The sequence below is a fragment of the Hypomesus nipponensis genome, chromosome 15 (genome assembly GCF_054491055.1).
Source record: "Hypomesus nipponensis isolate SF chromosome 15, ASM5449105v1, whole genome shotgun sequence".
In the NCBI taxonomy this organism is placed as follows: domain Eukaryota; kingdom Metazoa; phylum Chordata; class Actinopteri; order Osmeriformes; family Osmeridae; genus Hypomesus; species Hypomesus nipponensis.
The window spans coordinates 1438743-1464718 of record NC_140375.1 but is presented as its reverse complement, the minus strand read 5'-3'; the positions used below and the strand labels follow the sequence as shown (position 1 = coordinate 1464718).

The window sequence follows — 25976 nt, the reverse complement described above, 5'->3', positions numbered from 1 at the left end:
CGTTGCCGCAACGTCTTTGGCGACGTTGCGGGACCGTGCATCTGTGGGGCGCCAGTAGGTTGCCGAAACGTCATCTTGTGACGTTGCCAGTCCGTAACCGCAACGTCGTGGCAACGTTATTTTCCGACGTTGCCAGTCCGTAACCGCAACCTCCTAGCAACGTAACTTTCCGACGTTGCCAGTCCGTAACCGCGATGTCGTCGCAACGTTATTTTCCGACGATGCCAGTCGGAAACCGCGACCTCCTTGCAACGTTGTTTTGTGACGTTGCCAGTCCGTAACCGCGACCTCCTAGCAACGTTATTTTCCGACGTTGCCAGTCCGTAACCGCAACCTCCTACCAACGTAATTTTCCGACGTTGCCAGTCCGTAACTGCGACGTTAATTAGTAACCTATATTTCTCAGTTCTTTTGCGTGTATTGGGGCGGTTCATATGCAGACCTCTTTTGCCTCAAATGCTACTTGTTCTTGTATAATAGGCTACATAGCCAACTTCAGGAGGACTATGTTTGTGTGGTGTGTTGCCTAACTCAAGCTAATCATAAACAAGGCAGCATTTCCATGTAACATTCAGTCATTTTATTGTGTGAATGAACATCTTCTGCCAGTCCCCGCTACAGGTCCTGTCTTTTGGCCCTGACAATGAAGCACAAAATAAGTTAGTGTCCTATCAACATAATTGCACGTATGAAAGGGGCTATACAAGTCATTTTAAAAAATCACATCTAGAATAATATACATCATCAAAAAAATATTATGGGATTCTAGTTTTTGGTCACATAGTCATGTGAAAGGTTGGACTGGGAAGCTGCCATCATCATTCATTCACCTGGCTTGTTTTGAATGGGCTGCCGGGGCGTGTTTGAGTGTCTACGCTGTGAGGAGCTCCACAGCCTTCTCTCCTAGTCCTGTCTTCCACTTCATCACAGAATCTGCAATTAGAAGTCATGAACTTATTGTTAGCACCAATTTGAACGTTGAACACTACGTGTAAGCCATAGTTCACAACATCTCAAAACACCTACCACTCTTTCGGAACTCCAGCACCTTAAGGCGCTCCTCAAGGTCTTGGGGTACAGCCTGTGTTTGGGCCACCTGTAGGTCCATCACTGGCACCTCTTCAGCATGTTTGCCCTGTCGTCGCCTGAATAGGAGAGCCTCTCGCTGGTTCTCCTCCAATGTCTCCATCTTCTGGAACATAACCTGTAATGTGTGTCAGTAAAGACAAGAAAACAAGTTTACAAGAGTTAACATGATTGGCATACACTGTGGTTCTTCTAGATTAGCTGTAACATTTATGTAAATAACACATGTTACCTTGAATGGCTGTATACAAAGCATTTGTAAGACAACATTTGTTGTTTTGACAAATATGTATCCCCCTGCCACGATCAGAACAACTTAAGTATGCCTTACAATGAGTTGGCAATGCTATTGAGAAGCTTTGAGTGTCTTATATTTGCACTTGCCTGGCTGCCAGCTGTTTTCCTGGACCCCATATGGGTTCTCCTCTACCAGACCAGAGTTGACACCTAGGAGTTTGGTGATGCAAAAGTTTTAAGTCATGCTTTTGCTTCAAAACATAGCCTTTAAGGTTGCCATGGTTCATACAATTATTGTCACTGTTAAAAACGGTCATTCATTACTTTACCATAATTTCCCAGGGACACAGTGCTAGGCCGTGTGACGGTGGTAGGATACTCTGTACAGAAATGAAAGTGGAATGTAGTTTAAGTACATAGTATTAGCATTTTGATATAAATATAAAAGGATCAGCATCGCACATGTGTGATCGTTCGAAAGCAGGGCCCCACACAGCGTAGCGTCGCACATGTGTGATTCTGAACATTACAACCTACTATTTTCCAACAATGTGACAAATGCTATACTATAGCCTATAGTATGGCTTCAAAATTTACAATTAGTAGGCTAACAAGTAACACTAGCAGGTTGGAGCATTGCTACGAGTATTGTGCTAGGTTGCTATACGGAAGCTAATAACAGCTACCTAGCTGCCGTTTTGGGAAAAACTCACTCGTGGAAGCGTCGGAAAAACTCACGCATCTTAAGGTCAAAACGAATAAACGTATCCAAAAACAGATGGCATGTACAAATTGGAAGAATTAGTGACATGATACTTTTATAGACGCCATTGCTGTGCCGACTGATCAAAACGTGATCAGCCGAGAAGGGTCCAAATGCAGTGCTCTCTCCTCAGGCCCCTGAAGACGGAACTCTCTCCTCAGGCCCCTTTTTTCATGTGTATCCGAGGTATTAGTGCCACCGCTGGTCGGAGGATACTGTAGGCTATTTATATTAATAGGCTAACTTACATTGAACTTCGGTTTTAGCATAAGTCAATAGTGTTTAACAAAGCGGAAATTAGCATTGCGGCTAGCGTTAGGTACAGAGTTCTAAATTAACACCCTCCAAATGCGGGCTAAATTTCATTTTCATAATAAAAACTCGCTAGCCAGTTTGGCCGGTGATAGCCTAAATGAGGCATTTCATCAACGATACATAAGGCTATGTTCTCGGCATGGTTATTGTTAATTTATCCCCCTGCAGTAGCCTAAGTTTCCCATGAACACCGTAATCCTACGTTATTGGAATATGGAATATATGTTTAGTGCTATTACACATCTTTATGATTGAAGTGGTAATTGATGAAGCAACATTTAACATAAATACAAGGATGGATATTGATTTCAGATTAGGAGAGTAGTGTTGTTTGTATTATCAACGTTAAAAAATGAATTATTTCAGAGCCGGCTCTTGTTGCCGTGGAAACAATAAACAGTAACACGAGCCAGCTGTTGCTGCTGCAAATGACCAACGGAAAAAATGTGATATTCTATAATGACCACTAGATGACGCTAAACTGCCAAACCTATTTTCTATGCTTGCCAGGGTTAGAACAGTGATCATGTTTGTAATGTTAGCAATACGTAACGCTAGCCGCAATGCTAATTTCCGCTTTTTTAAACATTATTGACTTATGCTAAAACCGAAGTTCAATGTAAGGTAGCCTATTAATATAAATAGCCTACAGTATCCTCCGACCAGCGGTGGCGCTAATACCTCGGATACACATGAAAAAAGGGGCCTGAGGAGAGAGTTCCGGCTCTAGGGGCCTGAGGAGAGAGTTCCGGTTTAAAGGGCCCTGAGGAGGGGGCACTGCATTTGGACCCTATTGGATCAGCCACGCGCTAGCTCCAGTCTTCCAGGGCTAAATAAACTATTTTCGGACAAGGTTTTTTCTAGTTCTGAACGTTTATTTTACTGATTCTTTTGTGGGTGATTTGTGAGACGCTAAACTTTGTATGTATTTTCAGTATTTAACTTTCTGGAGGGTTTAGCATAACTCTACAGTACATTATACTAGCTGTACTACTAGCTAGTAGCTAGCGAAATCCTAACGTAAACAATGTTAATCTGAAACAGATAACCAGGCTTAATAGCCTAAATTTCAAACCTATACGTAATAGCATCCTCCATCCGATTTCAGAAAATATGTTTATATATTTAAATCTATTTCTGTAAAGAAACTCACCTTTGAAGTAGCTAATTTACAGTTGAAATCCATGCGTTCAGTTGCAAACTCTTCTCTGAAATCCCAGTTTCAGAGATGCGTTGAAATGGGCATGCGCAAAGTTGTTGCTCTGGGGAAGACTGAGCAAACCTAGGTTTGCTAAGGAAGAATTGTAATATTCTGTGATGACTCATGTCTTTGGAAATACAACTTGAGAATCGCTTGCCTTTTGGTCACATTTAACAATTTTGTATTACAAAATTATTGCAGCTCAGATTTGCATTGTGTGTCATACAGCTTTGGTGTGCTGGACAAAGAATGTTTGCTTAATCATGTTACACATCACACATTGATTGCTTTTGTACATGTATAGAATGAAATACTTATATTTTAATATAGGCCTAAGGCTAAGAATTATATTCAAAATTCAGTCTTTTATTTATTAAAGCTATGTTCCTGCATATGAGAAAATTGATGACCATGCTGGGGCTGAGCTGCACATGTATTACATACATTGTCTACATTTATACGTGCTGGGTGCTACATTTAATATTGTGTGATTGAAATTCATGTAGACTATGGCTAAATTACAAAAGTGTCTGAGAGCAATCCAGTGTGATCTCTCCATGATAAACCACTGCACTCGAGATCCGTTGTCCTGCGACCAAAGAGCAATTCCCATGGTACCAAAATGAATGTATCCAACCGACCAAGGTACAATGTCGCGGCAACGTTGCCCACGGACCTAGAAATGACGTTACCAGCCGACCAAGGTAGGACGTTGCCGCAACGTTGTCCATGGGACCAAAAAATAACGTAACCAGCCGACCAAGGTACAACGTCGCGGCAACGTTGCCCACGGACCTAAAAATGACGTTACCAGCCGACCAAGGTACGACGTCGCGACAACGTTGCCCACGGACCTCAAAATGACGTTACCAGCCGACCTAGGTACGACGTCGCGGCAACGTTGCCCACGGACCTAAAAATAACGTAACCAGCCGACCAAGGTACGACGTCGCGGCAACGTTGTCCACAGGTCTAAAAATAACGTAACCAGCCGACCAAGGGACGACGTCGCGGCAACGTTGCCCACAGGTCTAAAAATAACGTAACCAGCCGACCAAGGTACGACGTCTTAGCAACGTTGTCCATGGGACCAACTGGCAACATTCCCTTTATAACGTTGCCACAACGTTGCCACGACGTTGCCAGAAGGTAACGTCGCGGGCTACCAACTGAGCACCTACTGGCAACGTTGCCGCAACGTCATGTGTTAGCTGGGCAGGCTTTTCTGTCAAAAGAAACGTTTTCATTTCCAGCACATTCAATAAAGTTTGGCTAGCAACAGCAGCTAGGCTACTGTAGCTTGTTCGACTGAGACCGACAGAAATGGTCGCTTTTGGCTTATTTACTGATAATGATCGCTTCCAGCAAACTTCTTTTGAATTTGCAATTTCCCACTAAATAAATGTCCAGCTTAATTTACGTGTTTGCGGCCATATTTTCAGTTAGTAGTTGGTACACTGTTTGAATCGCGATTCCATCCGAAAAATACTGCCGGTGACAACGTTGTTAAAATAGCTTGTATGTATCAAACGGGGTTCGGCTTGTTTCATAATAAACTGACCCATTTGCAACTGACGCAAGCAAGCACACACTACAATTCCCCAGAAATTATACCCTCTCTCCTCTTTAGCGATGCTATAGACATTGATGCTAATTTCACTGGGTCTTGCAGCTGTTTGATTGACTGAAATTATTATAAAATGTTATGTTCTAGCCATTTGCCTACTTTAGCAAGTCACAGCATTTAAAAGCACATATAATGTAACTGAGAAGATGCAGTAAATAATTCCTCTTTCAAGTAATAAGCCCCCGTTCAAGTGTTAGGCATCAAATTAGCTGCACGGTCTGTAGCTAGAGATATTGGGACGAAAATGCAATACAGTACATAACAGAAAGTGTTTTATTCTGCAGAAATTGTGTAAATGTTTAATGTAACAAATACGATTTTTTATAACACCTCAATTGTTATCATTTGTATTATTACAGCTCATCTTTGTTGGTCAAAGGCACAATCTTTACCCAGACATGACCTGTGCATGAAAAAGTGGAAAATATGTAGGCTACTTAGTGTAGTGCCTCAAAAAGTTAATGTCAGGCCCTGAATGATCACTAGATATAAAGAAAACGTTGACTTCCACTCGGTGCTATTCACTGACAGTCAAAATAAATAGTATATGTGCACTGCTGTTCATAGACGAGCTCCAGATGTCGTTGCTGCGTTGCTAAATGATAGCAACTCACCAGGACACTTTATCAACTCTCCACTCATTCTCCTCGGTACAATGAACAATATATTTAATTGGCTTTGACGGCCATAGGGTCGACTTGGTTCAAAATGATACGGCTGCCGCCATCATATACATTAGTCGTTCTTGCCACCTCTTCTTCATCCCAGTAGATCGCCATAGTTCTAGTACTAGACTGAGGCTACTCTCCTCCACGACTCCCCAACGTGACGTCATCGCCTAATTGCGCTAATATGCTAATGCTAACACAAAAACCGTCAAAAACTGGTCTTAAACAACATTTTGAGTTTTCTTGAATAATATACATATCTTGAGTGCTTTATGTACCCATTAATCAACAGTGGTGGTTAACCTGCCATATGGACTTTAAGGAATTGTGTCTTATGTTGAGACAATCACCATTAGTAAGTAATTACAGACACTTCAATCACAGCCACACGTTCACACACTCTCACCATCTGTGTTGCATATAAAACTCAAAAGTGTACCCCCAAAATGAGCAGGCAGACAGTTTCCTGATCATCTAGGACAGGGGTACTCAATTAGAAACTCAAAAGGTCCACTCACCAAATTTCCATTCAGTCGAGGGTCCGGAACGGACCATGGTTTATTTTTCTGGCCATTACCTCTCCCAATGACTCCGATTCAAAATTTACTTAGGTTTAGGCACAGTAACCTAGAGTTCTGGGGGTAATTATGCTCAGTGTCTATTAGTGACGTATCACGTTAGCTATACCACGTTTGACAAGGGCAACCGTCTCATTTCAGATTAAACACATCAGTTTTGTGCTCCCCACCGGCAACACAAATGCGTTCTTGTCAGTCCATTCTCTCTGAAAATTGCAATTTTTCGGAATCAACTTTTCACTGGGGTTTGCCACGCCATTATTTTTGCTAAGGAAGAACTGGTAGGCTAGCTACCGTTAGCAAATCGATTAGCCTGTGTTTTTGCGAATGACACACACAACCTGCGTGACCCTCAGAGTTTGCGGCCAACGTAGAGTGAGTGAGTTGTCATGGTGATAGCTATTACAGCTCCTGATTGGATCTTTGGATTGGACACAGAAGATAGAAACCACTAGCCTGACGTTGTCATACTCATATTTCTAGTCAGAATATGAGTCTGAGAACTCTCCGTTGGACTTTGACTACGGGGCGTGTTTCAAACGAGCCTGGAAAACAAATGCCTCTTCGCTCAATTGGATAGACCTACAACCAATCAGAGCAACGTAATATGTTGTTTGTTCAAAACAAATTCAACTTAAGCGCTCTTTTGTGACGTGGGTGATTACGTTACTGTTGATCATCTGTCCATCATCGTATAAAGCCCGCCCTGGCAATTTCATTGGTACGCCCAGATTCTGGTTTTCTGTAGTTGTTTCCCAATAGGAGACCCTCCAGACCCAACTACCCGACCACATTTTTTTGTGGGCGGGGAGAAGTTGGGCTGGCAGCCAGGCTAAGAAACCACATCTAGTAGGAAAACCATAGACATAATAAATAGCGTAAAGGCTATAAAAAATGTGCTGGTTAAAATGGAAATGTTCCGTCAAAATAAATTTATTCCATTGGCTAATAATATATCGGCTAAAGGGAGCTTCCTGGGTCCGGACTCGGACCGCGGTCCGCCATTTAGTGACCCCTGATCTAGGACCTCCACTTGAGAAAGTAAATTGTATATTTTATTAATATTCAGCAACCACATATGGCATACATACTAGCGTATGACTATTAGTTTCACTCTTACCTCTGTATGGCACAGTGGGTGGTGGCAGCAACACCACTGTATTTCCTGTCACTGCAGAAAACAGTAATACATTTCACTCCTACAATATTCATGAATAATTGTTGAATGAACATGGTCACATTACTTGATTCACTCCTGTCAGCTCCTGCCCCCCCCCCCCTCCCCCTAGCAACACATGTGCAGCTGTGATGAAGCTGCTCCACAGGACTGGAATCTTTCAGTGCCACCTGCATAAGTAAAATGTCATAGTGAATACTTATTTATCTTAGCTTGGTCACTGTTTAACCATTCTTTAGGACACAATCTTGTTTTTACAATATTTTCTCTATCTAATATTCTATAATCACAGAACAAATGTCATTTATGTCTACGTGTTGGATTACAGTATGTTGTATAATATGCCATTGCCAACTGCATTAAATCAAGATCCATAATCGTTTCTCTTTGAAACATGATTAGCCTAATACCTTAAACACAAGATTGCATCTTAAATGAATGACTGAGTTGGGGAAAACTTGAATAAGAACGCATTTAACCCAGAGGGGATCAGCGAGGTAAACTTACCGGCCTAATGAAGATCATTATATTTGGGAGTTGTAATAAACGTAACTGACTTTAGCTAAATCCCCAGGGACATTAGGAACGTCGGGTTATTGTTGGAATGCTGCTTCAGCATTCCAAGTATTGTTCTTTGAATCTTTATTCAACTTCTTCTATTTCTTCCACGACACCTCTCAGCACCTTCAAATCTTCAGCTATTAAAACTGTTATCAAAAAATTCAGCAGTTTCAGGCTATGCCTGCCATGTCTTTTCAGCTTTGTACCTCTTATGCTTGAATTAATATAAATCAATAAAAAGTTGTTTCAGCAGCGTAAATAGATTTTTTGGGAGTTGTCCCCAAAAAGGGCAATGTTGCCGCAATTAACATGGCAAGGGAGGCAACTTGTCAAACAATTACGACCGTTAAAATGCGTAAATTGTAGACCTACCAAATCTACTTAATATATATATATATATATATATATGCATTTAGGCCTATTAATCATTTGCGTAATTTGATGAGCTGTCTGAAACCGTTCTGACAGTAGGCTAGCCCATGGCCGATATTCTCAACAGGAGATTAAGAATAATAGGCCAAAAAAGAACGTGGCAGCAATTGAAAATTGTCGGATAAAATTGAAAACACTGAAGAAGGCCATGGTTAATTGCACTTGATGTGGGCTAATAATGTTTTTGTCTTAAATACTTTTGCCTAAGTAGCATACTAATTTGCTACATTCTTCGATAGCCAAACAAATGTCCTGGTGCACGTAACTCTGCCAGGCGATTGCATTTTGTACTTCTGTCGATCAATTTCATATTTCTTGTTAGTTAGCCTACTGCATCCAATCAGCTGAAGTGTAGTACCTACCCTTTTCGTTTAGAGTTAATGTAATGCGTTTTTGAGTTAATGTAATGTCGTTTTCCATTTGGGGGAGCGTGTTTTTGTATTGGGGGGAGGTGAACAAGTCATCCGATTTGGGGGGAGTTCCCTCGTATACGGGGGGAGTATTTTCATTTGGGGGATGTAGGCCTACTCATATTAGGGGGTGTGTTTTGCAGCTCCCTAAACAACGCGGATTGTCAAAATCATGTTAAACTGTTGAAGATGTATGCATTCATGCTGCACAACATTTATTTTGTTCATTTTAATCTCAGGTTATTAAAAAATCTTTCTTTATTCAAAATAAATCTTCAAACGTCGATAGGTTTTTGGTCATGGGACTTGTAATCCTCAAATTCATGTTAGAGTGTTCACTGACTATGCATAGGCTACATGTTGCACAGCCTTTAATTTTTTATTTTTTTTATCTCACACAATTCTGCCACGTGGTGCCTCCCCTCAAAATCTCTTGCCACCCCATGAATACTTTTCTAGATCCGCACCTGACGTCAAGCAAACTCGGTGACACAGTGGCTATAGACGTTGCTCAGCAACGAGCGCTTGTCCCCGGTGACCTGCCTCTACAGTTCCGTTGTTTGGGAATTGACACACGAGCGAGACTGCCTCAGAACGAGCTGACCATAGCTTGTTCTTGCCTTGTCGTTAAAACGGATCTAGTTGTGCCCATGGGGAACCCGGGAATTGTAAAATTACATCGTCTCGCACATTATGTCTTAAAGGCCAAGGGAAGTTTCTATATTGGGACATGTCAGAAAGGTAAGCAAAGACATTAGGACAATGCATTCTGCTGTAGTTTTTTTTTAACTACTACTGTACGTTCACTTGGCCTTGTTGTTGGCAGACAATAGATTTTAAGCGTCAGCATTTTCTTGCTGTTTTATACCATGCGAACAGGGTATGTATGGATCAAAAGTTAGTCTTAGGAATAGAAAACCTTTTCCGTAGTAAATAAATTATACAAACAAATGCAAAAAGACTGACTATATTAATTAGGCTATAACTGTCCAAACTCTCCTCTTTGCACCTACTACAAACTAATGGCACGCGCTCAAGTGTCCGCTGTTATGGCGACGGCATTAATCCAGTGCGCAAGGCAGAGTTCACTGTAACCCAAACCGGACAACAGCGGGTCTGAGTTTCAGCGAGGCAGATAAACGCGAGGGGGTCCGTTACAACAAACCGAACCCCCGTTACAACAAACCGAACCTCCTTTTAAAAGCATTTTATCAAATTATAAGTAATTCAAATGGCACTCTTCACGCATCAAGATAATCTCCCCACATGAGCAGAACAAATCATGAAATTAAGTCATGCATTAGGGGTTTGTTACTTTCGTTTTGTGTTGTCCTGTCCTTGTTGGAATGTTGTAGTAGAAGAGTACTACATAGCACTAGGCTAATTTAGCTCCTTTCCACCTCCCTGCTTTTCTCCCTCCCTGCATCTTACTTTTTGAATCCTTATGTCCCCTTCCCACCCACATCCCTCCCTCTCATCCTGTCTCTCCCTCCTTGCTGTTCCTCCCCCTCTCATTCTTCCTCCCTCATTCAGTTCCTCAGGAGTGAACACGAGCAGTGGCAGCTTTCTCAAGTCCCACTCCTCCCAGTTCTCTGAGTTCAGCGTCACACAGACACCTCTCTCCGTGGACCAGAGTCCCGACTCAGGAATCGTAACAACCCCTGTGAGTACCCAAGATCAACCCCAATACAGACACACAAACACGTTAAATATGATCCTTCTGACCTTCAGTCAGCCTTCCCCAAACTAAACACCCTGTTGACCCCTTAATGAAGTAACCCATTGTCCCCAACATTCTCAGATCCCCCTATTCTTACCTCCACTTTTATACCCTCCTCCCTCTTCTAATGGTTTATATTCCCCCCATACTTTTCAGTCCCTTTCCACCTTCCAGAAACCCTTCAACCTCTCCTCAACTGCTCTTTGTGAGCATGTGCAGTAGGACCCAGCTCGGATGTCAGTTAACACTCGAGGCCACCACTGGTAGTGTCCAGGGTCATTTATGGGTGGTCACCCATGGACATATAGGGTGACAGAGGGACAGGCTAGGATTACAGTAACATAGGGTCAGAGGAAGAAGGGGATTAGGGTGATGGAAGGAGAGCGTGCTAGACAAAGGTGAGGAGGTAGAAAGAGGGGATGATGAGGAGGTAAAAAAAAAATGGATTAAGGTGAAGAAGTAGATAAAGGAGGATGAAGGACAATAAGTGATTGAAATCACTCAACAATCCCTACACTAAACTATTACACATTCTTCTCCTCCACCTCCTCTCTCCTTTATTGCCTTTTCTTCCCTTCATACACCTCCTCGTCTCCTCCCTTCTTTCCTGCCCTATTCCAGCTTCCATCCAGTCGGTTCAGGTTTGTGTCGTGGCACCGCCTCCAAGAGAGTGATGTCACCGGAGACCAGCTCACCAGCCCCAGGGTCAGAGAAGGTCAGAGTCAGGGTGTGACCTTTGACCTTCTGCATCAGTGCAGACAAGTGCATCAGTGTTTCTACAACAGCCATACAGTAAATATACACTCTAAATGTATTCAACACAGCTGCACAGCTTATGGAGGCAGGTGGGTGATGTCATCAAACAGGGCCTTCAGAGGAGGAGCTGTTCCTAAGAGAGGGTTTTGACGATGTCCCATTGAAGAGAGGGAGGCATAGAAGAAGAGAGGAAGGGCAGAGATGGGCAGAGAGACTACAGGAGAACTGGGAGAACTGCTTAGTAAGACGGCCCATTTATACCAAGTTCTCTTTTCTTTGCATCCTATGAAGTATGTGTGAGTGCAAAATGTGTGCCTGTGCTTACACACGGGTGTGTTTAGTGACTCGTGCCTGGGCATGCATATCGTAGAACTGTGTGCGTGTGCATGTGTGAACGTCTCTGTTTAATAGGATATGAAAACACCCCTCCCACTACACCCCTGCCCTTCCCAGGACCTGAACCTGTCCTACCAGGACCTAGGAGACCCCTACCAGCAGGAGAACTTCCTCAGGATCCTGCACCGGCTGATCCGCGTGGAGGAACTACAGCTGGTCAACAATGCCCTCACTGACCTGAGTTCTATACGACTGCCAAGGTACTACATTACCCACAACTAACCCGAACACTTTCATTATTATAACAAGAGCCCTAAAAGTTCCAGTGCCATGTTGCCTGGAACTCTTGATACCCCCTCCAACATCCCACACACCAGCAATGAACTACTTTAACCAAAGCTTTCTTCCAAACAACATTATGTGTTCTTTAAAGGGATAACCTAACCACAATTCCCTCTTGGCATCTGTGTGTTACCCTGGGCCAGATGCAGAAGCCTGAACCTTCACAGGAACCATCTGACAAGTGTGCGGCAGCTGCCAAAGCTTCCAGCCGTGGAGCACCTGTGTCTGTCGGAGAATGCCATCGTCACGTTGGGAGGACTGGGGGCGTTGGGGGCCACACCACTCCGGTCCCTCACCCTCACACGCAACCCAGTAACCTTCGCACCGGACTACCGCACATGGTGAGAGAACACTTGATGGAACGCAGTGGACACACACACACACACACACACACACACACACACACACACACACACACACACACTGTTCTTACAAACACACTTGAATTTTAAATGGATGGATGCAGAGTTAGGAGGAGAGTGAAAAAAGAAAGGGATCGGTAAGTGACAAATGAAAAGAGAAAAGGGTGGATGGAGGTAGAGGTCTTCTCAGGCTTAAACCGCCATGTGTTCCTCCTCAGTGTTTTCTCCTCCTTGCCAAAACTTCAAGTTCTGGATGGAATCCCAAAGCTGCCAGAAGACTGTATGACTCCCAGACTCCAACTTCCAGAAAACACCAGGATGTGTAACATTTTGTAACAGACACTAGCCCATCAGAAGCAGTCCTGAACACAAGGGTTGCTGTTTTACCTACCAAGTTAAAAACTCAGGGCAGACAATATTTTAATAAAACATTTACAGTAAACTACCTCATGGAAAATCATTTCCTGTGTCTTGTCTCATTGGTTTGTTAAAACTGGTTTTGTATATTTTTGTCAAAACTTAATTGTGTTTGAGACATATCTTCAGACATTAGTTACATAGTAACGCTGTCCTACTAGCACAGAAGGTAGTATAGACATCCAGTATGTGTGCCATACAGCAGCGACCCCTGTACACCTGGCAGTGTTATGGGTTATCTTTCCAAGGCTTTAGTTTATCTTGTTTGTGTCTCTGTACTCTCATACTGACAACAGCTTTTGAATGACAGGTAAATGGGCACAGGGCAGACAGAAATGCTCCCTCTCTCTCACATGGACACAGAGGTGGGGGTCACATTAAGATCGTCCCATCTTGACAACAGTTGTTCATTAATTAATATGCATCACTGTATTCTCTTAATAATGGTGTTGATGTCACATGCACCTGAAACCTGATCAAACACAGATGCTGTTAACACAAAGGGATAGTTTACACCATACTGTAACAACCCATAGCATACACAAATGTCCTGTTTGATAACTTAATGACTGTGTGTGTATGCCCTGACACAGCAGTCATCTCCCTGCATTCAGATAAAGTAAAAGCTGTTCTCTGGGTTGTAAAGGAGTGTCTCTTTTGCGCCATTGCCTCCTCCAGCTGCTCATTAACCATATAGCTACATTCCAGCTGTACTTGCCAGTTCTACCAGTGCACCTACACACACATGAAACATATTAATCATTCCACAGTTTAACATGGTGACCTGTCCAATGTAGTCTGTTCTGTTTGATTAGGATATGAGAATAGGTCTGTAACTGTACACAATCTGGTTAAAAGATAGTGGGGGGTCAGATGGCTGAGCGGTTAGAGAGTTGGGCTATTAATCAGAAGGTTGCCGGTTTGATTCCTGGCCGTGGAAAATTATGTTGTGTCCTTGGGCAAGGCACTTCACCCCACTTGCCTCTGGGAGAATGTCCCTGTACTTACTGTAAGTCGCTCTGGATAAGAGCGTCTGCTAAGTGACTAAATGTAAATGTAAGATTGAGAGCCTATAGTATGTGAATATTAATGGAGATGTGAGCAAATATTAAACAGGTTCTCAAGATGGATTTTGTCTCTTGTAAATTAAGACATTCAATTGATTTATGCCTGGTAATTCATCAATGAAATGATTTGTGACATAACGAGATGAAAAACCTGAAATAGTGCTTAAGATTCTGGCTGAGGGTCACGAGACTCGCTTATTTGATGTCATAGTCTTTCAACATTTGGTAAAAGAGTGCTAGGGCACACTCCATTTAGTACACTGGCATGGACTCCTTACCTGACTGCAAAGCACAGAATTGAAACCCTTAAACGAAACGTGATTGTGTATTTTTGTCAGATTGGGATTTTCAATGGGGATATACATTTATGACACCATGTCAAAGCATTATCCAAACCTTTTCTATGAGCTAAAATTCCTCTGACAAAAAAAAAAGATATCTTCCACCCTTAAACATTGTCAATATTGGGATAGCAATAAATAAATGAAACATTTTCCTTTGATTGGAATGTGAAAGATAGTAGAAAACTTTGAGTAGAAAACATTTGCATAAAAAACAAGTATAAAAAGCTCAGCAACTATGTTGTGTATTTGTGGCCACACAAACCCTCTTTTTTACATCAAAACACTAATATTACATTCTTACAGACAGAAAGACAAACAGATATATATATATATAGATGAACAGAAAATACATTTTTCCTTTGAGTCTGGAGAGACCTGTGCATCCCCTTTAAAGAAGTTCATCAGTTCCGGTCCTACTTAAACAGGAGAACAATCCAGTTTCCAGGTAGATCCTTCCCATTGCTCTGTTCAGAACATCAAGTGGCTGATTGTTTACTCCTTTCTGGACGAGTGTAAAACCAGGCCTCTGATAGGTCCCAAGGGTAATGAAAAAATACAGCTTTTGGTCAACATCCCTGTCTGTCTTACATCTCTGCCCTGCGATTGGTGTGCTTGCCCCGACCAACAACAACCTCCTCCTCCTCCTCTTCATAGTTATCCTCATCGTTGTTCTCGGTTTCTTTACGGTGCTCCGCCTCCTTCTCGGCTTGCTCCTTCACTTCATCCTAAAGATCAGAAGAAATACAGTGTGAGTCTACATTATGTTCTTGCTATCGTTTTTCTCCATCAGTCCAACCAACTCTGATTTATTACATCATATTATCATTAAACAGATTTGACTCGCATTTAATCTACAGATTGGACCTATCAGTCTACCCATCAGTACACATGTAGGAACCACCACTCGCAAGCCTTTGCACAGGTTCAAGGAACAAAAACTAAAACCAGAAAAAATTGGTATTTTACTTGGAACAAAATCAGAAACTTTATATATTTTTTATGTCCTGGAACATAAATGTTTATTTGAAATAATAGTAACGGGTTAATACCATTGTATTTTTTAAATTTTATTTAGTACAACAAACGTAAATATTATCTGCTTAGAACTTTGGTGCAGAGTATACTTTCCATCTTTCTCTGAACGTAAATCACATATTTGGATACAGGGCTTTACAGTGTGCGAGCGTGGAAAAGTATTTGGGCGCACAGGTACAAACGAGTTTTAAGCATAAACATACAGTCTATGGTTTTAGCCTATTGTAGTCACGTAAAAAGAGATGATGATGATGGAGATGATGGAACCCAAAAATGCTCAAAACATTATTATCAGTGTTGGGGAGTTAAGGAATACATGTACCGGCGTTACGTATTCAGAATACAAATTATGAGTAACTGTATTCCGTTACAGTTACAATTTAAATAGTTGGTATTTAGAATACAGTTACATTGTTGAAATCAATGGATACATTACGATACTTATCTTTTCCTCTCGTTCTTTCCTTCTACAATGCTATTGGCTAAGCCAATGCATGGCCATCACATGCACGGGGGATGCAAACTTACATACCATGGTTGGCCCAAGCATGCCTCTCATCCACTCTCAAGTAGTTCTTAAAGGCCGAATTATACTACTCCGTTTTCACGGAGACTGACACAGGGAACGCCCTCTCCGATGTGAAACGCCCTCTCCGAGCCCCTCAGAGCAATAAGTATGAACCTGCAGAGCCGGAGACCCAGGAGGCCCCGGAGAGCCGGAAAGCTGCAGTTTCAGGACCGCAGTTTCAGGACCGCAGTTCTAGGATCCTGACAGCTGAAACTGCAGCTCTCCGGCTATCCAGGGTCTCCGGGGTCTGCGGCTCTGCAGGTACCCCCTACTCGATTTTCCTGACTATCCGTCTGCTAGTATTTCATTTTACGGATACCCCTTGGCTGTGATTGGTCTGTATTATAATACGGGTGGATGTAATCAAGCATTCTGATTGGTTGAGAGGGAGTTCCAGGGGGGGCATTATTGAGCGATTAAGTACTGTACGCCTTTTTACATTTACTTTAAAAGGGGAATGTTCCATATTAGTGCGCACTCAGAATAACTAAAAGGTTGCCAAAGAAAAAGACTACAAGTACTGGTGTTCAGCAGTTTATTGGTTGGCAAGAATATTATTGGTTAGACTAGCAACATTCTGTTAATTTTTGAGCAACAATATTGCACTGTCCCGTGCTATCAATGCTAACCAGCTGGTCTAGCTACTGAAACGTTGGACGGAAGCTCAGATCTAGCCATAAGTTGCTAACTAGATATCCACTTATTTAATTTTAGCTTCGTAGCCACGCAATTACATGACCTGGTCTTGGCTTCTTAAAACGACGTTTCCACGGATGCACAATTAATGAAGATATCCAAATCAACATGAGCTAACCTTAACAACAGCCTAATGTTAGTCTATCGAGTCCCAAGTCACTCAAGTCACAACTAGTTTACAGCATATGTAGGCTAGCTAGCTAGCATATACCCAGTGCCTACGAAACATTTATGATTGATTTAGAATGTTTAGGCCTAATGTTTAACTTAAATATTATTTTATTGAAAGTGTCCCATTGTCGTTGTTATTTTAAAGGCAACTTTTATAAAATGAGCATTGAGAATGAATGAGATGGTGCAAGATCTAGCTAGGCTAAGAAACGTGAAGTTCACAATGCCGTTGGTCCGTTGCATAGCAACAACCACACGTACGGGACTGTTTTCTCTCGGCTACTGAAATGCGATACACAACGTTTGTTGGCTATAACTATTTTATGCTGAAAGGCAGCTTAATATTTATTTACTATTTATAATTGTTTCACTGGTAAGCGTATTATAAAAGCAATAAGGTACTCGAGGCAGTACTTTATCGTCAATCGGCTTGAGTACCTTATTTAAGCAATAAGCCCCAAGAGGCCGTGGTTTACGCTGATTTTAGAACAGGTAAGGGGAGTTGTTAGGCACGACACGAAGCGGAGTGCCGAAAACCCCCTTACCTGACTCGCGGGGCTTATTGCTTTTCTAAAACTGTTACTACAAATATTTGATATGGTTTCATCAATAAAAACAATTAGAAACTAAATAGTTTAATAATTAACCTTAATTCTTCTGCTACTACAAAGTAGGCTATAGTTCCTACATAAATCGTTGCCACGCAACAGCCAGATGGTAATCTTTACCGTCTTTTCAATTTGAAATATTCGATGCGCAGTAATATGGAATGTTAAAGAATGAGGACAACCTGTGAGGTTGTGCTGGATTTTACAACGGCATGGAATGCAATATAGCCAATCACAATCAAGGATGGGAACAACCAGTTTTAGAATGCTTAATTAAGAACCGCTTGCGTCAGGGGTGGGGGCGGGGTTGTCGTGACCAAAAAGATGAAAGAAATCCTTTGAGCGTTATTGCTTTAAGTTTTTACAATTCATATTTCAGCTAAACAGTACATGTAAATCAGCATCTCAATTAAAATGTGACGAGAAATGGGCAGTGTAGTTGCTGAAAATGTTCTTATTTTAATGATGAAACGGCTAATTTGTAAATTCGCTCCGACTTTTCAATAACCTAGCAAGCATCACAGTGCAGCGACACCTACTCTTCTGGCGGTGAATTGTTTTCAGCACCCACAGACTGGAGTACTATAAATTCAACTAATCCGTCCAACTCCGTCCGTCTGTCTCTCAGTAACGGAGTCGGAGTAGTATAAATCGGCCTTTAGGGTACTCTGTTTTCCAAAAAAACGTTACATGGGAACGCCTTTGTCTACATGGAATGCACTCTCCGAGAGCCCTCGGAGAGCCCAATGTGCACCTCCTGAATTTCCTAAATATATATCCTAATTTCGGATAGTTACAGTTACCCCTTTAGCTGTGATTGGTCCGCTAACGACATCATTACCGGTTTGCCACCTGCTCTTCTGGCGGTGAATTGTTTTCAGCACCCGCAGCCTACGGAGAACCATAAACGAAAAAGGGTATTGTATCCGTCCGTATCCGTCTGCCCGCCCATCCGTAAACTGAGTCGGAGTAGCATATTTCGGCCTTTAGACCGTAACAACTTAGATCCATTGTTATCGGGAAACGCAGTTTAGTAAGCAGGATTTGATGGCTGCATTCCTGCATTTATAAAATGCAATTCAATCTGGAAGTAATCCAAGTAATCTGAATAAATTACTCAGATTGAATAGCATAACATGTTACAAAATACCTTTTTGGGCTAATCTGTATTCTGTAATGAAATACGTTTTGAAAGTATCCTTCCCAACACTTATTATTATTGAATCCCCTTCTGTCCTGCCGCAAGGCATGCTGAAAACCAGGAGAGCCCTTCATGAACACCGATCCAAATACAACATAAAATACATTTCCCATTAATGAGTAGTTTGAAGCCATCCACCACAGAGGACCTCATTCAGATCAGTACATAGGGGCCCTGCCTGGAAATGTTTGATGCCTCTAAATGTGCTGAAAACTGTCTGTCAGCTGGAAAAAGATCAAGACGCCCATGCTTGGCCAAAGCTTGGCCAAGCCAGTCAGTTTGAAACAATGTTACAATGAAAACAAAAAAGTAATAAATTAATATCTAATGAATAAATAAGTAACCGGTCAATTTTGTGTAATTCATTCAATAGTCTAATAATGATGCAATATTTTTTTTTTATTAAACCGAAACTGACTGTGCCCCTACATTTTTGTCTGTGCTCCTAAAGTTTTTCACACATGTGCTCCTGCAAAAAAAGGTTAGCGTCGAGCCCTGGGATAGACTTGAACTTAACGGCGGCAGGCAGTGATATTGTGAAAGTGGAATGTGGTGTGGTCTCTCTAACCTTCTGCAACCAGAGGAGCAGTGGCAAGCTATCTGAGGGGCAGGGGCAAAAAAAATAACAAGGGCACCAGCTGCATAGGGTGGGACACAGGGGCGTTGCTCGACATAAAGCTGTACTGGGGCACAGGCCTAATTACAACCGCTCATAACTTTTTTTTCTTGCTGCGTATAAAATGCACAGTGTGCAATACAATGCACAATTCAATCTTCCATTGCTTAACCCGCTATATGTACAGTTCAGGGACATAGGTTTGATATCAGCTTAGGCAGGGACATCAATATTAAATACGAGCAAGTGGAGGCACTCCACTACTACACTGGTATAGCACCCTAGAAGGGACTTTCTTTTTCTTGCACACTGGGCCACCGTACAGGACCCTTTATCATTTTATTCTACCATAGGGGCATCCTACCTGCCCCAAAATCCATACTTATTGCATCCAAAATATACATACTCGCACATCACACAGCACATTCATTCATTTGGTTCCAACTGGAACGATAATTTTATGGTGGAACTTAAAACCTGAATAAAACATCTGCTCGGAACAAACCGATCCTGGGTTGAAGCCCTCACCTGAGTGTTGCTGGGGAAGGTGGAACCTTGATAGAATGAACAATGTGTGCAGCATTAAAGAAAAGTTGCAGAACATTGAGCAGTGTTAAGAGTGCTCAATCGCTCTGAAGGGGGAGGAGCGCTCTCTCTCTTTCTACACATCTTTCTCTCCTCTCTCCAGTACCCATAGGAGTGGTGAATAAAGCCCACAGGTAAACAGATACTCTCATAGGTGCGACACCTGATTCCTGCATTCAACTGCTGGGACATGCCAGACAGGCTACAGTTACAGGGAAAACAAGCGTGCACGTGTGCCTGCACACCTGTTCAAGGTTCTCTTCATTGTAGGGGTCTCCTTCCTCCTCTTCCTCCTCTACCTCGTCTTCTCTCTTCTGAGCACCAGCCAGATCCTCCAGCACCTATGGGCAGATATTAGGGTATCGATCAGAATCACAGCTGTGTGTGTTTGTGTGTGTGTGTGTCTGGGCACACACCTCATCCTCGCCCTCCTCCTGCTCATCCAGAGTATCTTCTTGCTGGTCTGGGTTAACCGCCATCTGCAACACACACACACACACACACACACACATGTACGTTACCACTACCACTACTATATCCTTGTGTTCTTCCTTCCAACCGAACCCTTTTCCGCTCCAAATATCTCTCTTCACTTAACCCCCCACTCTTCTTTTCAACTGACCCCAACTTTCTTGTGACTTTTTCCCTCCTCCCACACCACCAGTTCCTCATCTACAGCAGGCTGGTTGGGGTGTGTGTCTGTGTGTTTGGGCAGATCCCCCTCTTCCTCCTCCTCCTCCTCCTCATCCCCTGCTCTGTGCTGTGGCTGCTGCTCCTCTGCCTCCTCAAATTCATCCTCCCCTTGGTTGTTAGGGTCGTCCTCGGGGTCCACCTCCCCCTCTACTGCCCCCTGCAGCACAGGAGGGAGGGAGACAGTGACGGGGAGGGGAGATCAGTGGGAGACCATGGCTTTAGGAATTGTCACTGGGGGTTGGAAGAGTGTGTGTGTGTGTGTGTGTGTGTAAGGAGAGATAGATGGATGTATGAGTAAGGATTTGGATGAATGAATGTATGAGAATAAGGCTGGATGAATGGATGAGTAAGGGCTTAGATAGATGGATGGATAGACGAGGAAGTGTTTCGATGGATTGATGGATGGGCAGCCACTAAGGGGTGGGGGGTGGGGGGGCACAGGGCGCCCGCACAAAAAAAAAATCTGAATAGTGACATTCGCACGATCACTCTATCTCTCATTTGCAGGTCACATTGAACTCAGGTCTCAGCAAAATCTGTCACACTACAAAATGCAACCAAATTAACCATCATTTATTAATAATACTGGGAATATAGAGTTTCACAGATATATAGTTAAATTATTTTCTGCTAAAATCATTCATATAAAACCAGTCTGCACACCACTACGGGGAATTGGTTTAGTCTTGACCCTTGGTTCATGGGTTAGGGTTGGGGGGGTGGCTTCTGGGGTTTGAGCCCCGAATGTTCTCTCTAAAGCCCCAAATATTTTAGGTAAAAATTTGGGTTGTCATTTTCATGACATCATGTTTATATTACAATGCTACGTGCGCTCTCATTGGGTGCATCGGCAAGGGCACAACCAGATTAAGCCTCATTGTACCGAATTTTGTTGCAGTTCCACCAGTGTTCCACTGGAAATGATTGCGGTCGAGTGCAAAATTAATGGGAGTCTATGGAGCTAAACGGCTACATTTGTCTCTTTTGCCTAGTTGTCGTTGATAAATCTCAGATTTGATTGTAGTTTTTGCATGTTCAACATGGATTACAGGTCAAAAGTTGAATGAACGAGTACTTATGTCCTTTCGATTTCTTACAGGGTAAGTCGTTGTTGCCCATAATGCGCTAGCATTCTGCTAACGAATGCTGATTGGTTAGTGAAGGACTGACTACGACCAGAGATCCCGCTTGATGGCACCCGAAGCAGAACCAGAATGTCAGCAGAGAATGTCTAATATGGGGAGAACTCCCACTCTTGGGAAACTTCCGGATTCTGAACTGATTGCTGTTCCACTCTAGTTCCATATGAGGATGCTAATGGTAGTGATGGGCAAATCAAGGATTTTCGAAACACAGAGACAAGTGAAACATTGAGTAGGGGGTACCTGCAGAGCCGGAGAGCCCGGAGAGCTGCAGTTTCAGGAACGCAGTTCGAGGACCCTCGTAGCTAATATTGTAGGATTACGGCTCAAAATAAGATGGACTAGAATCAGAGTTTAAGTAGCTATTGTGAATTGCGTATGGTTATGTATGAAACAATTCTGGTGTCTTGAATTGGACAATGTTAGCTAGCTAACTTCAACTTTGCTGTCGAAATCATTTCAAGACACTGGAGTGGTTTCCAACGTCAAACAAACTACTTGTGATTAGCTAAATCTAATATTCAGTAGTTATAGCACTAGCTAGCTTGCTCTAAACACATAGCGTCACTGTGTCCAATTCCGACCGCTGTAAACTACTATTGTCCAAACCTGACCACCGAAACACCCAGTTTCCGGTCTTTTGCGACCATTTTCTTTTGCAATTGCTAGCAAAGTGTAAGTAATATTATTTTAAGCATACCAAACAATCTACGTGTCAAATTTCATAAACATATATGGACGTTTACATGTCTAAATAATTTAGGAAAGTTACATTGATGAGAGAAAGCCGAAAGACCACTTGGGCGACGCTCGGGCGACTATCTCTACTCTGACATGAGAAGAGTTCAACAAAACATCCAGCAGGTGGTGGTAAACAGTCAAATTGAGATTTTATCGCATAGTTTTGAGATGTTGAAGTGTGATATCTTATTGTCCCCGGATATATTGACAACATTATGGCCAGTTTGGTGACCCTGGATCAAGTTAATATCCCCGGAAAAACAGCAGCGGCGAGTGTTTACTACGAGGATAAGTGCGGTTGGGTTTGGACAAGGGTAGCGCACGGCAAATTTACCGGCGCCAGCGTCTTTTTACCGGCTCTAGTAAAGGATAAGCTACATCAATTTTTTTTACAATATTTAGTTTGAAAGGTAAGAAGTTAAAGCTTAACGTGAAATCAGTAAATCAGCTGAAAACGTGATACAATCTTTTTTATTGATATTTGAAGTGGCATTTTATCAGAATGTTAGCTAAGAACCGGTTGGGATTGGACACAGTGACGTTAGCTTCCTTAAAAACAAACTGTAAATTGTTACTCTGTTTGTTTAATGAAACAGTAGTGCAACGTAGCTTATGTAAATCAAGTATTGTTCAACATATTTAAGTTAACGTTCAAAAAAATTCTGGTACAAGTATCTGTTCACTTATGATAATTTTATGGAATACTGTACGAACTTTTCGACTATTTGTTTTGTTTTATTGAAACCATAGTGCGATTTTGGCAAGCCCAACTACTGTAGGTGTCTTATGATAAAGCCAGCACATTAATAAAACTTCAAAATAATGATAGGTTAAAAGCAAGTAGATTTGATCTGTCAGCTAAACGAAATCTACACCCTACTGTCTTAAAAATTAACCATATCATTTTTGTAGGCCATCATATAGGCTACGGCCTGAGTATGCTGAGGAATCTGTCCCTGCAGGATGCAGAAAGGTTCTTCATCTCTGGACCAGTTTATCATTGGAGGTAAGTAGAGAATGTACATTTTCTGCACAATGCCATACAACTTTATAATCTACTATTAATACCTTTATTATCAACGACTTAAGTAATGCTAATTAATGTACACTACTTTGTTAGGGTCAGTGCCGCCGCTCCCATAAGGCGCACTACGCGCTGTGCGTAGGGCACCAGGTCCTGAGGGGGCACAAAAAATTTGCCAACAGAAAAATCATGATAGTTATTATAATTATAATGCCGATATTATTTCAGTAGGCCTATATAAATATTACGCACCTTTTAGGCATGTTTATCACAAAACAGGCAAAACAAGAGATATATTTAATTGCTCAAAAAACGTTACGATGGTGCCCAAAACTAATACACACTCAACTTTCCAAGCTCGCCGTGGGTGCCCTTTTCTATCTCAGTGGCCTGACGAACTTTGACAGTAGGCCAGGTAAACTTTTCGAAAATGGCCTCAAAAAGACAGGAGTCAGGGGCAGAAAAGGAAATAAACTGCAAGATGATGCCCGTGCATCACTTTCAGGTAAGTCCATATTAATTATTGTTAAATACGGGAAATATGCTGCTAACTCATAGTTAGCCTATGCATACACCTCGAACTAGCTGACGTTATTGCTAATTTTAGCACACCCAAATATGTTATGTTATAAAATTTAGATTTTACTGTTAAACATTATCTATGCATTTGAAATAACTGACGCCAGCTAGATGTTACTTTACTGTACATTCTATGATGCTTTTATATTCGATTGATCAAATAGTTTTAAAATGAGTAATACATGTGGAGAGCTCCTTGGCTGCATGCTTTCAGTTTTAAATGTTTATAAGTAATTTGGAAAACCATGCTAAGAAACGTAAGGGTGGGGCTGAAAAATTAAGAGACAAAAATACATCATGCACTCAAATAAAGGCCCCAAAATTTCGCTTGCGCGCTCGCATTAACTCCGTAACCAGCATCATATCAAACACAGAATGTGGATGCATTGACAGGGCAGCTGTGGTGGTGGTGGTGGTGGTGGTGGGGGGCATCATAAAGGAATTATGCGTAGGGCACCAAAATGGTTAGCGGCGACACTGGCTAGGGTAACTGATATTTATGCTTACCTAGAAGTAATATTGTCTGTACTATTTCAGTGAAATGGAGGAGTTTGATAGGGGGATATCAAAACAATTGCGCACTGAAGGGAGACCATTCAACTCGTAAGTAGTGTTGTTACTGACATCACAATATGGGGTTTGAATATTGAAAGGTCAGGAAAAGTCAAATATCCATAATGTTTTTTTTTTGTTTTAATGTCATATTTGTTTTTCTTGCTTCTATCTCTCATTGAAGGATTAAGTTGTATGGAGGTCTAGATGGAGGTCTACATGGAGTGATATGGAGGGGATGGAGTGATATGGAGGGGTGATTGTCATTGTTTGACAACTATTCAAAATAAACAACTAAATCTTGAATCTGCCCTGGGAGTCAACCTTGTGTCTTGCCTCTCTAACATTACACATTTGTGGTTGAGATTGAGTGACTGCAAAAGCCACAGCAAATAGAATAGAACTTCACTTTTCCAGAACTTTGTGGTGTCAGACATATCCAAAATGTAGCATGCACACAGGCATGTGCAGTATTAACAGGAATATGAAAGATGATCTGATCCACTGATCAATGAATGTTTTGAGTCATGTCCAATACAAAACATCATCTAGCATACCCATCAACACCAAAGGAAGCATCCTCATGCAGCCCATCCACCATAGAGGTTCACCACCAGCAGCAGAGAAGGAAGCGGTGGATCCTCCACACCATCCCACATTACTCAAAGAAAATGTTTTTTTTGTGATGATGACATTAAATAAATTAAAGTATAACAGAATAGAGTTAAACTTGTATTTACTCAGATAACTTTGATATTTATGTATAATAGAGCATAAAATTAAATAATGAAATGAATCACAGAATAAGTACATTGCATAAGTATTTTGACAGAACCCTGTGTGTGTGTGGAATTTAATTATCTGCAGTATGAATCAAGGATTTACTCATGTTTAGTAGTTGTATTCCCAACAGATGTGGTTACATTCTGTTAAAAGGCACTAGACATATTCCACAAACACAAGCCTAGCATGTGCTTTTAGTTTTTCCAGATGGGAGTGCATGATGCAGGAAAGTAAGGGCTGCATCATCGAGACTTCCACATTTCATATAGGCAAACTGGAGTTGATCTGCCAGGTTCTGGATTGTTTCTTGTAGTTTCAAAAGTATCAGATATTCAAAACTCTTCATCACCACTGATGTAAGAGCTACATGTTGGAAGTAATTAGGAAGCCTGGGTCTGCTGTTCTTTGGAACAAGGCAGATGGCAGAGGTCTTCCAAAGAGCTGGAACTGTGTGTTCCAGCTCCTCTAAGGACCAGTTGAACAGTTCACAGAAGACAGGGCCAGTTGTTTGTAGCAGGTCTCCAGGAGCTTGTTATTACTGATGTTATCAAGACATAATGCTTTGTTGACTTTGGCTATTTGG

General features: G+C 42.0%; 2 protein-coding genes and 2 long non-coding RNA genes across 13 annotated transcripts in view; 2 read left to right on the top strand and 2 right to left on the bottom strand.

The window, feature by feature from the left end:
• Window positions 1–557: 557 nt before the first annotated feature.
• On the bottom strand, window positions 558–3625 carry LOC146256961 (uncharacterized). 4 transcript variants are annotated; one of them, XR_014729998.1, is made up of 6 exons: window positions 3555–3625; window positions 1653–1703; window positions 1471–1533; window positions 1027–1204; window positions 831–933; window positions 558–637 (listed from the first exon to the last, which is right to left on the bottom strand). It is a non-coding gene; the product is annotated as an uncharacterized LOC146256961 (long non-coding RNA). The 4 variants fall into 4 exon arrangements; XR_014729997.1 differs by lacking the exon at window positions 3555–3625 and adding an exon at window positions 2010–2221; XR_014729996.1 differs by lacking the exon at window positions 3555–3625 and adding an exon at window positions 2037–2221.
• A 5948-nt stretch (window positions 3626–9573) lies between these two features.
• Window positions 9574–13016, top strand: LOC146256960 (uncharacterized). Of its 3 annotated transcripts, none has more exons than XM_084673714.1 (7): window positions 9574–9796; window positions 10597–10718; window positions 11397–11490; window positions 11642–11772; window positions 11985–12127; window positions 12353–12550; window positions 12790–13016. In XM_084673714.1, exons 1-7 carry the CDS (start codon window positions 9706–9708, stop codon window positions 12905–12907), a joined length of 897 nt encoding a protein of 298 aa, XP_084529840.1. In that variant the 5' UTR covers window positions 9574–9705; the 3' UTR covers window positions 12908–13016. The 3 variants fall into 3 exon arrangements, with proteins under 3 accessions (XP_084529840.1, XP_084529839.1, XP_084529838.1); XM_084673713.1 differs by having other exon boundaries at window positions 9639–9796; window positions 10589–10718; XM_084673712.1 differs by having other exon boundaries at window positions 9639–9796; window positions 10589–10718; window positions 11943–12127.
• A 1345-nt stretch (window positions 13017–14361) lies between these two features.
• Window positions 14362–25976, bottom strand: part of golim4a (golgi integral membrane protein 4a) — a 93687-nt gene continuing 82072 nt past the window's right edge. For 2 of the 4 annotated variants that reach the window (XM_084673708.1, XM_084673709.1), the window contains exons 13-16: window positions 20502–20729; window positions 20296–20358; window positions 20125–20220; window positions 14362–15124 (exon numbers count right to left, since the gene is read on the bottom strand). In XM_084673708.1, coding sequence (XP_084529834.1) covers window positions 14984–15124; window positions 20125–20220; window positions 20296–20358; window positions 20502–20729 — 528 coding nt within the window. In that variant the 3' untranslated portion in view covers window positions 14362–14983. The remainder of the gene's footprint in view (window positions 15125–20124; window positions 20221–20295; window positions 20359–20501; window positions 20730–25976) is intronic. The other 2 variants (XM_084673710.1, XM_084673711.1) reach the window with 2 other exon arrangements.
• On the top strand, window positions 22645–25065 carry LOC146256959 (uncharacterized). 2 transcript variants are annotated; one of them, XR_014729890.1, is made up of 3 exons: window positions 22645–23461; window positions 24596–24661; window positions 24795–25065. It is a non-coding gene; the product is annotated as an uncharacterized LOC146256959 (long non-coding RNA). The 2 variants fall into 2 exon arrangements; XR_014729891.1 differs by having other exon boundaries at window positions 22645–23984.